The 12,582-nt window shown below is 48.1% G+C and overlaps 1 protein-coding gene across 1 annotated transcript in view; it reads right to left on the bottom strand.

Annotated features, from left to right (window-relative positions):
- Positions 1-10,743, bottom strand: part of ESRRB (estrogen related receptor beta) — a 123,722-nt gene extending 112,979 nt beyond the window's left edge. The window contains exon 1 of the mRNA XM_025392244.1: positions 10,563-10,743. Within this exon, the coding sequence (XP_025248029.1) occupies positions 10,563-10,612 (50 nt within the window). The 5' untranslated portion in view covers positions 10,613-10,743. The remainder of the gene's footprint in view (positions 1-10,562) is intronic.
- Positions 10,744-12,582: the final 1,839 nt, after the last annotated feature.

Below are 12,582 nucleotides of genomic sequence, written 5' to 3'. Positions count from 1 at the left end.
GTCTCGGGTTCTGGCAGTCCAGCACCCCAACCAGTTTGTCAGGCAAACATCAGGCACAGACAGGTTCCCAAAAAAACTTGACTTACCCTGTTTCTCCCTAAGGCAAAATTCAATAGCCCTGGGTGCTGTTAGGAGACCTCATTCAGTAGATGTATTTACTTCATTGTAACTCTATCAATATATCTGGATGACGGAACTTACCCACTGCCTTATCTAAGGGCATGGCCAGCCTAACACGTTCATATTGGTAACATGTTAAAGATGGTCATTTGGAGGCAAAGACAGGCAGATCACCTGAAGTCAGGAGTTTGAGACAAGCCTGGCCAACATGGTGAAACCCTGTCTGTACTAAAAATACAAAAAACTTAGCCAGGTGTGGTGATGCACACCTGTAGTCCCAGCTACTCAGGAGGCTGAGGCAGAAGAATCGCTTGAACCCGGGAGGCAGAGGTTTCAGTGAGCCGAGATCATGTCACTGCACTCCAGCCTGGGCGACAGAGTGAGACTCTGTCTCAAAAATAAATAAATAAATAAAATAAATAAATAAAAATAAAAAAATAAAAAACTGAACATAGAATCAATCTTTGGGGCTTGGTCAAAAGCAGAAAAAAAAATAAGGGCAATGTGTTTCTTATCAGACTAATTTAAGAAAAACAGTCATGGGTAGGTAGCATTGCCAGATTTAAAAAGTATTGCATGGGATTTACTTATACGAAAAAAGATACCAGCGTTTATCTAAAATTCATATTTAACTGGGTATCCTGTATTTTAATGGACAGTCCTACTGAAAATACAGGGATTCATTCAGAGGAAAATTTCCTATTCATCCTCTCCACCCCAAATTGTAATTCCTTTTTTAATCCCCTTGTGTTATATGTTGACACGCAAGTCATATTGATCACATTAAACAAAGTAGTCAATTCAAGCACCCAGTCTCACTGCTAGGGAAGACTATAATTGTGAGATTATGTCAAATGAATGAAAAGTAACGCCCCAAAGATAACATCAAAAAATTAGTAACATGCACACCTACTATGTGCCTGGTGCTCGTCCTCTGACTAAATCTTCAAAACAACCCTGGGAAGTAGATACTATTAGTGGAAACTGAAAAGAGAATCTACACATCTAATTTCTGTAGTTCTGGGAAAAGCATGTAAATTTCTGGCCAATTGCTTCCTGAGAAAGAAAGGGGAGGGAAACCAAGAAGGACTCCATCCCATCAACAAATGGCCTTATTCATAATGCAAAGCCAGGTTGGTTGCTATTTGGTTATATGCCGCTTACACAGGAAACTGTCTTAATTTCAGTGAATTATCACTGGCTTGGAGTACGGGATGGTGGGAGAGCAGTGGGTGGGAACCCCGTAACAGTCAGCAGTAAGTTGGCCTTACAACTGAGGAAGATGCATTATACTCGGGATAATCAATAGCTCATTTGCCGTGTATAAAGGCACCCCTCAAGCCACCCCCAAACTCTCGGTGACAGTGACACACAGATTCCAAATGTTCTCTGTAAGAAAAAAACACCTTTTCTCCTAATCCTTCTTAAACTCAACAAGACTGATTGGTTTTTATTATTCATGAATTAATTTTTTACTCAGGGTCCAACAAGGGAATTGAAGCTATAAAATTTCTCACCCATTGAGGGGGAAAGCAGATCTCCACCTGAGCAGCACAGCCAGAGTCTTGCTTGCATTCCTTGGGGGTGGAATGTTTTGTTTGTTAAATCAGTTAATAATCAATTAATAATCCAAAGCTTTGGGGTTTGGTTGGTTTTTTTTCCTGAGGAAAAGAATTGAGTAAGAACATGAGTAAGAACACTAAGGTGGAAAAAAAATACAGACAGCTAGGGGACCCTGGAATATTAGGTGAAGCAGAGCTGCTTCCTCGTTCCACGATACATATACAAAAAAGGAAATGAGAGAGGAAATAAAAGCATTGTCAGATTCGAAAGTAATGCACAGATAAGCATGGTCTGTAGGTGAGCAGGCTTCAGGTCTGGGAGTCGCCACGAACCATCACAAGAAGGGTCACGGAAATTCAGAGAGGTCAGTTCCCTGACGACCTCCCTCTAATCACCTCCAGAGTGCAGGTTGAGGTACTCAGGAGCAGGGACAACGGCCTCATAGAAGCCAAATGGCCAAGAAGGCGATCAAGGGTGGAGAGGTGACTTTGCCTCTCTCTTCACACAGTTCTTCTCCCAGATACTCATATGCGCCAAGTCATAACCCCCCTTGTCTGCTCTGTGCCTTTGGTCTGCAAACCTCTCATGAGAACGCAGCCAGGGGAACCAAGAAGCAAGGGGAAACTGGGAGGCAGAGCATGGTACGGGGCACAGAAGCTGGCGGTAGTAGGGTCAAACTTGGCACAGCATCACTAACAAGAAACATTTCTCCCGTCTTCGTTCAAAGGCAAAGAACCCAGCATTTCTCAGCGGGGCCAGGGGTTAACACCGTATTCTCCTCTACCTGCCTGTTCATATTCAGAGACCAGAGAGTTTTTGCTCATGGGTGAATTCAGCCATGCAAACCTGCAGCCTTTGCATGCTTATGTTTGCACGAAGATATTTATGTTTGGGAGCAAGAAACGGCCACCCTCATCCAGCTACTATGAGAAAAATGGTTATGAGAATTGCTTTGCGATTTTTGGGAAGAAAAAGGTACAAGCTGTGATTACTGTAATCATAATTATTATAACCATCACATTAAAATTGCTACTATTTCTGTAAAAGCAGCGTTCTTTCTGCCAAAGCTTGTTAGCTTGACTGCTTAGGTAGACAATGTCAACACACCCAAGAGACAAATGACAAAGAGTGAAGCTAAAAGGAAGAGGATAAATACTGCACTCTGCATGCTGAACTCCTGTTTCACCATCAAAAGGAAATGTTTTTTGCTGATCGATTAGGAAGACAAAAACAAAAGCATACAACAGCTCATTTACTGTGCATCATCAAGATCCCAAACTCAGGTTCCAAGCGTAGGCGGTGACATGAGGGGGGGATTTAAAAATCGATTTTGAATAAAATTTAGTGCTTCTTCATATCCTCACCCATACCTGCAGCCCCTATCACCACGCTCCTCAGGTAACAAACAGACCACCTGAAATTTGCTTTTAAACAGCAGGTCTATACCCTTCTTGTTTTTTCCACCAAAACGTGAGCCAGCCAGCGACCATGGATAAAGGTATTGATGGCAGAATCAGAACAGAGGGGCCAATTATAGGCATTCTGCTTTGGGACTTTACCCAACTAATCATGCTCCACATCTCTGAACAGCTCAGCCAGCCCCCCCCACCTACACACACACACTCTCACACTCACACTCAGGCAGACCACACACCTACACTCCTTCCTCCAAAACAGTCGAGGAGGGATAAACGGACAAGGGCAAACTACAGCAAGTTGGAATAAAAATAGAGGGAAAACATGAAGACAAAGGAAAATGCTAAATTGTAAAACACGAGAGAAATCTCATCTAAAAGATCACCCTTCTTCACCCCTTCCATCCTCTCCTATAGCATTTCCTTACACCTGTATTTCCTTGTTCTTTGCCCTTCAGAAACCAAGAACACATGAAAAGGCCAGTGATGCTCAAAAACCCTTTATCAGGCATCATTTTTAAAGCATAAGCCAGACGAAAATGCCAAAAACATAAATACAATAAAAATTTCAAAATGAATAAACAAAAAGAATAAAACAAAAAAAACTAATTTATGAACTCAAGTCAATTCAAGCCATTAAAAATAAAAGAGCCAAATTAAAGCCACATTCGGTATTTGGGGTTTTTAAACTCATCGTTTCCTTGATAGAAAAGATTGAATTCAGTTGGACACTTCACATTCGGACAATTTAAATGCAGGAAGTTAGTAAACACCGATGGTCAGGCATGAGGCTGGCTGCCACTATAATTGGTAGGAGAGGTCTCTGATATGATTTTCAATAAAAATTGATCACATTTGAAATCAGAAGATAAAAACAAAGGCTTGTTGGAGTTTGTTTAACTGCCTTTTGACCTCTGAATGAAATGACTTTGAGAAATAAAATAACATTTTCCAGAAAACCATTCCCTGAAAAGGTTTAGTCCTGGGGACTCTGAATGACAATATTGAACAGAATATTTTAAAGTCCTAAGGAACAAAAGAAAGACTTTTTTTAAAAAAAGAAACTTTTAGACCAAAATGTGTATAGGTTTAAAAGCACAGCAAAATGAAGACGAAAAAATTCTATCTCTAAGTCCCAGGAAAACTTTTTTTTAGATTTATACAATTTTAACTCAAACTCAGACAATTCTGAATTTAAAACATTTAGCCAATAATTTATTTCCACCTAGTCCGACTCCATAGTAAACGTTCCATGGGCTGATTAACCAGTATGATTTTCCTTGATTTAAGAAAACAGTTGACTCTTTAAGCTACAGCCTGTCAATGGCTGGAGAGAAGGGGAAGTCGGGAACCTGGAACAGAATGGCCCAAATGCTCCTTTGAGTGTGGCCATCTGCTATCCTGGAGAAGGGCAGGACTCCCTTCTCTCCCTCTCTGGGGTCTGCCCCAGCCCTACCCAGGCCAGAAAATTGCAGAGAGGCTCTTAAGACTGAAATCCTCTGGGCAAACCAGAGGGACAGCCACCTAGCAGGTGCCCCTGTAGTCCCCTTTGCACCATGGATGAACCAATCCCAAGGCACGGCAGCCCCTGCTGGAATGTGGTCACAGCCAGACCTCAGACCAGGCAAGGGGTATAGCAGGCAGCAGGAACATGTTTAAATAGCAGAGCCCCCTGTCCACTGTCACCCCATCTAAAAGGGGACTACCCACCGGAACACACTCACACATGTGCACACACAGGTTTCCCATGGTGGAAAGTCTCTTAGGGGTGGACACGGCTTTTGATGTTTCAAGGTTCAGAAACATCCTCTACAACAGGGGCTTTATTGGCAGCACAGAAGGACTTGACACTCTGTTAAGCAATGACTTATAAAGAAAGGTCCTGTTAGGACCCTTGATGATTTTAATCCTGATCAGTACAGAAGGGCACCCTAGAGAGGCAAATACAAGCACACTCATAGGAGGGAGGGAAAAGACCATGCAGCTCCATGTTCCCCACTTGTCTGGTGTTTTGATATCTTTTTGTTAGATGGTTAACTGTGGAGGTCTCTGTTCCTAGAAACAAATTGAGCCTGTGCTCTCCTATGACCAGCTTCCCTCATGACTCTGAGTGGGACCACCGAAGCAGTTCAGCTCTGTGGAACACCTGCTCAGAGTCCAGGAGCCAGTGAACAGTCGCCTGCCCAAAGCTGGCTCTGAGAAGAAGCTGATGAGGTGGGTGAGTACAAGCTACTGCCCGCTGAGCCCAGAAGCACCAGATGGAAGTCATAATGAGTCCCTTTAGAGCCACAGAAATGACCAGCATGCACTCGAAGTCCTTCCATCACATCCTTCCCGTGTGGCCAGGAACGCGAGGGAAGAAATGGCCCAGCACAGCCTGCTGCCCAGGGTGACGGTGGCCCAAGAGGCGAGGGTCACCAGCCCAGTGCCCTAGGGAAGAAAAAACACCTCCCAACTACGGACCTCTCCCAGTCATTGCCCTGACAACCCCTCCGAGGAAGTTGTGTGGTCCCAGGACAGCTCTGCCATTATCAGAGAAGGTCAGCAGCCTCACCAGTGGCAGGAAGCAGGCTGGCCCGGTGAGGGTTAATCTGCCGGGCCAGCCATTACAGGGGTCACCGTGATGTGCAGAGACGTTGAGCCTCCCAGTCCCCCAGAGCTGGTCTGCTAATTACATTTGCAATTATAAACACCGCAACCTCCCCGCACAGGGACGAAACCACACCAGTCGACGGGGCTACCAGGATACAATCCCACCCCACCCATGCCAGGGGACACCAGGGCCACCCAAAGCCTATGGGCCCCTCCTCCGAGGGAAGACCATGTCTGTGACTGTCCCCAGAGGTCTAAGGCTGCTGGGGCTGAGGAAGGGCAAACTCACCAGAGACAGAGCCCAATCAGGGGTCACCAGTGCATACATGCTAAAAAGGTCTTTGATTTATCTCTAGAAATCAACGAAAGGCTTCAAGGGCAAACAGGCAGGATGTTCAGGAAGATTCCGGACCAGATTTGGCTAGTTACAGCCCATTCTCAGCTTGTACCCTCCTGGCTTCCTGGGGTCCTTCCTTAGACGCTGCACTGGCAGCACCTCTAGGGGCTATAGTGTCACTGGAGGACCCCAGAAGTTGAGCATTCGAGTCAAGCTGGGGCTCCCCACCCCAGTAACATTCAGTCAAGAGCCACCAGACTCTATGACAGAAGCTCCCAGGGGAGCTGTGCCGCGTCCTCGCTAATTCTGGGCAGAGCTCCTGCTCAGCAGGAAGAGCATTTCGAGGGTGTCACTTAAGAGAGAAATGGACAGAGACCTGACGATAGCCTGTAGGTGTTGGGGGACACCAGAATGGAGGCAATCAAGGTGTGGTGTGGGCTTTACTTTGAAGGAGGACATTATGGTCTAAATATCTGCCATCTCTTCCCTTAAATTTGGAACCAGAAAGAATTTTAATCATTTTGAAGAAGTCACTTAAAGGACCTGGGAAGACAAGTTCTAGAGAAGGGCGCTGCAGAGCCAGGCCAAAAGCATCCTGTTTCTTGCTTGTCTACCGTCTTCGAATTCTGTCTCCTTCTGAATCCTACTCATTCACGGTCAACTCCACCACCCACCCCCAATTCACACACCCCCTCAATGTCTCTCTGTCACACGCATCCTTCCTCTGGCCCATCAGAGGTAGGCAGATCTTTGCTCAAAAGAAAAAAGGCATTCAGCAGAGGGCCGAGGAAGGGGATAAACTTTCTCAATGAGTTTAGATTATCTTTAAAAACCACTTGGCAAAATGTCCAATTATCAGGAATATTAATGGAGCGCATGCAGGACAAAGTTATAAGGGCCCCTGAGCTAGGGCCGGGGGTGCTCTGAGAAGGCAGAGTGTGACATGAAATCTCTGTCACCGCCACCTCCTTCGAAGTGCTTTCCCCGAAAGTCCCCTCTGCCCCTCCTCTCCCAGACTAAATGGAATATTTATTGATTACTCCAAATCAATAGAATAAAAAGGTTCCTGTTTGGTGGCCAGGTTATTTCTTTGTGTTTTTGTTTTGTTTTGTTTTGTTTGTTTTAAGAAACAGATCTTTTTCATATATCCTCGTTATCAGCAAAATAAAGGATTGTTTCTAAAATGAAAAGGGTTGGGGGAAGTAACAAACTCCAAGAGGAAATTTCCAGTGATGTCAGGATCTCACTGAGCTGGAAAGAGCCTTACCCGGGACCGGGGCCCTCCAACATTGACCTAATGTCTCCTCCCAGTTTATCGCCTTCAGGCCTGAATGCCTCCCACCTCCTATCACCCATCCTCTTCCACGGCAGCGCACACCTCCAGAAGGGTGACAGGCACATAAAGGTTTATTTCCTAGAGCCCCTCCCTTAGAAAACTGAGACTAATGTCCTCACTCTGATTTATTTTTAAATGTACCATTAAAAATTAATTTCCCCCTTTGTTTTTCTCTGGGTCACTGACTCTGAATTACCATGTGGCATTTTTCCTACGTGTGAACTCACATATTTTACCTTCAGGACAATTTGTTCTTTGTTTCTTTAACAACAGCGAAGTGGTCATCGGATGGTGGGGAAGACAGTCCCCTGGCTCTCCGGGCTGTGTGCGGTGGGTCTCCAGTTGGTCCAGTCATGGACCCATTTGTACACAGGCACACACAGGCGAGCACGCTGCCTCCCACTCTGGGTGATCATATATGTACATAAAATATTGATTAGAAAGGGTAATGGAGTCACCTACAGGATTAGCTACAGGAAAATGAAAATGAAGGAGAGCAAGGTAGGAAGGTATGTATGTTTCTGTGTGTGTGTGTGTTCATTTCTCACCTGGGAAAGTGAGAATGACACTACAGCATTAACAAATGCTCTCTGTGTGTTAGAAGCAAAGGGAGGACCACAGAGTTCCTCCTCCCTCAACTCTAGTCCCTATGCCCTTGGGTTTTCTCAAGTCCGGGAATGTCAACCAATCCACAGGGGTCAAAACTGTGAGCAGAGTGTACCCGAACCCACTCACTGTATGTTCCCTTAGAAACGCCGGCACTGTAATGAATGGCTTTGTCCTACTATCCTTCTACCAAACCAAAGAATCCAGTCCCCCGCTCTGTTACTTTGCTACCTATGGCTCTAAAGCTATGTCACAAAGCTGTGGGGTAGAGGTCAGAAAGATGTCCCCCCAGACACCAGCCCCAGACCTCCACAAGCTCGTCCTTGAAATGATGCCCCTCTGCACCACAGCACATGCGGACCCTCCCCAGGCGGCACATATATGTATGAGGCCAGCTCACCAATGCCTGGACTGCCGCCCAGTGGGTCCTGGGCTTTGAGAAATGACATCTCACAGGGGTGCTCAGTTCCTGGGTGGAGACGGCAGGTGTATTTTTGGCTTTTCCTGCACCCCATGGAGTGAGAAGCTAATTCTTTGCGAAGAAACCAGGAAGGGTTGGGGATCTAAACCCCTGTCAAGCTTAGTTTATAAATGATTTCCATCTCAAACCTTTCCCAGACCCCCAGGACCTCGGCTTCCTCACTTCCTTCTGCTGCTTCCCTTACATTGCCTTTTTGCCCATATTTCTCCTCAAACTCCAGTCAGGGCTGCCGTCAACTCGATGAATTACCCAGCTGTTAAAGCCTCCATCTCACTCCTTGCTTTCCTGGTAAGCACAATCAAAGAATGGACTTCCTTCATACGAATTTTCATATTTATTGACTATGACTTGAGCTAGGGACAAACACATAAGTATTTTGTGCTCAACTAAAGAAGTCACCTCTGGAGAGAGGGAGCCTTAATAATTTAAATATCCAATATTTGTCATACTTGATCATTTTATGTAAGGAAATACTCCACAAGCACCAAAACTGTCCACAACCTCACTAACCTCAGGTTCTCCCACCCCATCCCCACCCCAGCTGGAATCTAACCTTTAAAAGGAGTGAAAGCCACTTTTCAAGCTGATGGAAATCGGAATCCATTATTATTAAGGATTCCTCTCCCAGACCAGCGCCTTCTGCCGACATTCTGGGGGCATCTAAAGGGCCCTCTGCCCGAGGGTGGAGTGGGAAAAATCCCCAAATTAGAAGCAGGAACAGTCTGGTCAACAACACAAGCCCTGCTGTGGACAGCTGCCCTCTCTCTCAAGCGGGGTGCACCGTGGTGGAGGTGGTCCGTGCAGCCAGGAGAGGGGTTAGGTACTTCCTGGGACCCCACATTATCCAGAGTATATATTTTAGAGATGTAGTCGTGGTTCTTTGGGGGAAGGGGAGAGCGAGTGGTACACACGCGAAAGCACGGTGGAACTGGAGAAACGCTGACTTAGAGAGTTTAGTTTGCCTCAGAAAAAAAGAGGAAGACGAGCACAAAGTTAAGCAGAAAAGCTGTCCGTGAGAACCTAGAGGTTTATTAATTAATATTATTATTATTAAGCCTTCCGAGGGACCACTTTGCACATGCACACACCCTGCCTCCGGGACACCCGCCAGGGGCGCCGTGGGGTGCGCAATGCCCAAGAGGAGACCGGGGCAGGTACCCGAGCAGGTGAGGCGGCGGCGACAGTGGACGGGGCCGGGAAGGAAACCGTAGGTGGACAGAGTGGGACCCCCGAGAGCCCGGACAGGACACGCGGGTTGACCACCCGCTGCTTGGGCGATCAATTCACTTTCCTACTCTGCGCTCTTGGCGCGCTGCCCCGGGGTGGGGGACCCGCGGTTCCTGAGAGTCGCTTCTCGCAGCCCCGGCAGCCGTCCGCGCCTACGCGGTTCGGATAACCCCACGCTCTGGCACCGCGAGCGCAAAGCCGCCTCGGAGCAGGGAAATCGTGCCCGTCTGTTCCGATGGGCGCAGCCTCCCGCAAAGCCGCGAGCGAACTTTGCCTACTACGCAGCGCTGGGTCCGCATCCCCCTGGCGCCCTGGATCCGCTGCGCCACGTGCGCACCCTCCGGACGCCCCACGGGGACCGCGAGGCGAGAGCGGCACTGGCCGCCTGCAGTTTCCAAACCGCCGCGGCACGTTCGATTTTCTCCCTCTTGCCGGGATCATTTTTGGTCTCCAGGATGGAAATAATAAAACAAAGCACCCGCGGGAAGGCTTCCCCCGACGGGACAGGACATCCTTGCAACCACATCCCTGCACCTGTTCTGGGCTTCTTCTTCCCTTCTTGCTCCATTCCACAAAAACTCAAATATTTTCTCACCCCGGAGCAAGATCAGAGAGGAGAGAGAAAAGGAGAAAGTGCATGAGAAAGCGCCACTCTTGCCCGAAAGTGGATTTGTAAAAGGGGGTGCGGGAAAAAGTTAGAGGCGGGTTTATGCCCTAGAAAGAAACCCAGAAGTGTGCAGCTTTTCCCCTCCTTCGTCCCCCAAGTGCCCCCCCGAAGTCCCTTCCACTTTTACACAAGAATGTGCAGAAAAGGAACGGCCATCCCCAGGACAGAGACTGCCGGGCGGGCAGAAGGACAGACAGACCGAGAAGCAGGGCACCTACTGGTTGTGGTAGCCGAGGGGGTCCGGGATGCAGAGTTCGGACACGTCCATCAGTCCCGTTTTAGCATTCCCAGTTGGTAGAGAAAGGCGGCGGGGAAATCACGCGGAAGAGCGAGTGAAGGGCACGGGCAAGGTGCGAGCCCGGGCAGGGCACAGTGAGCGCGAGAACGCAGAGTAGGAGGACGCGGCCCCGGCCGGGGAGAGGGAGGCAGAGACCCGGGCGCGCAGAACCGGGCGCTCCCACTCATCCGCACGCTCCGGAGCGAGCGGGCAGAGGGGATGAGAAGCCGTGGAGGAGGCTGGGGCACCAGAGACTTGGAGCCCACTAACCCTACTGTAGCTTTAAGGCTGGGAGACTGATGTATGATTTGGCTCCTATTGGCTATCTCTCAGGGGCTGGACTTAAAGTGACAGAATCAAGCTGGGGTGGGGGGAGGGGGGTGAGCCAGAGAGACTTCAATGGAATAAGACGCTCAGCGCGCAAGGTCCCCACCTCCTGAGCAGTAGGAGTAGTGGGTGTTAGAGCCCCAAAGTCTGCCTTCTCGCAGTTCAAGGCGAGGGGCGGGGAGGGGGGGAATGTCCAACTGCCAGGTGGGTCTCAGGGTGGGGGGAGATTTGCTGCTTACATACCCCCCAGCCACCCCATCCCATCTTTTAACTGGCAGGTCTTAGCAAACTCACCTCTCAGCCTTTCTGGAATGGATTTGTTTTCCAAATTAAAAATGAGTCACATTTCTCCACCCACGCACCAAAGAGAAGAGGCAGCCTCAAACCCTGCGCTGTGTGTGCAAAAGTGCAAAGGGTCAGGCCAGCAGGTGAGGCACAGCAAGAAGGCAGGAGAGAAACAGATTCCCTTCCCAGTTCTTATCACCTGGGCCAGTCAGTTCTGCACCACTCTCATACGGCTAGATGCAGGGTGCGCATCTATAAAACGTTCTCTCGATGTATGAAGTGACGCTGTAGTCATTGGCAGCTCTCTGAAATGTACCCAGGACACAGACATGAGCAAATAAATTTCTGTCTGCTTAGGAAGATACAATCGTGGTGAAAATGATCAACTTACCCGCCACATCCACTCCAAGGCACAAGTACACACTTTGAAATACACACCTGAATCCCCAGCTACAAATGCACCTGCATCCCCGTCAGCTGCTCCCTCAGTGAACCTGAATATTATGGGATGCCACTGTACCAAAATGAGCTGTAAGTTATGTCCCAGCCCTGCTTCTGGGGTTTTTCATCTTTTGAGATGCACCAGCCACAGGGATAATAATCAATTTGATGATTCAAATGAGTGTGGGGAGAGGAGCAGGTATAGAATTATTTAAAAGGGGGGAAAAGCCCTTAGGAGAGACCATCACCTTATTCTCCTATATTCTGCAGAAGACAATGAGCAGTAGGGGGGAGACATAATTTTATCATCAAAATAATGTCTAAATGGAGTGTAACTGCAGGCAATGTTCAAGCACTTCAGGAATAAAAGCAGGGAGGGTTGTGAGAAACCCCAGGAGGGGCCAGCCGCCTGGGCCGGGGCTGGGAGAGTGGGCAGAAGGATCGCAGATGATTTTTGACTTGGATAAATGTGCTTGTGCAGGTTGGGAAACAGAGCTGAGATTTTTCATAAGTGCTGAAGTGGAGGGACGAGTGGGATTCTCTGGGCACAAGGCTCAGGAAGGCATCTCACAGAGAGATGGATGAAGATGTCTCCTTTGTCAGTAGCCCCTCAGCAGCCTCCGATTTTTAAAAATCACATAGGTACTTCATCAGAGACAGAAAGAGGGGTGCAGAGATGCTTCCCTTGAGCCTGGCTTCTACATGACCATCATCTCTCACCAAGTCCTCAGTGGCTGGTTTCTCTGCAACCTTTCTGCCCCGCTGAAATCCATTCTCCAGGCACACAGCAACCAGGGAGCGCTTTGTAAAATGCACATCCAATGTCCTGTTGCTGCAATTAGGAAACAGGCCCCAGTCCTTGACCTCCAAGGAAGGCATCCTATGACAGGTTCCTACAGGTCCCTGTG

The sequence above is a fragment of the Theropithecus gelada genome, chromosome 7b (assembly GCF_003255815.1).
Source record: "Theropithecus gelada isolate Dixy chromosome 7b, Tgel_1.0, whole genome shotgun sequence".
NCBI classification, from domain to species: Eukaryota; Metazoa; Chordata; class Mammalia; order Primates; family Cercopithecidae; genus Theropithecus; species Theropithecus gelada.
Note: the sequence above shows the minus strand (reverse complement) of the source record. Positions and strands in the feature narration are given on the sequence as shown.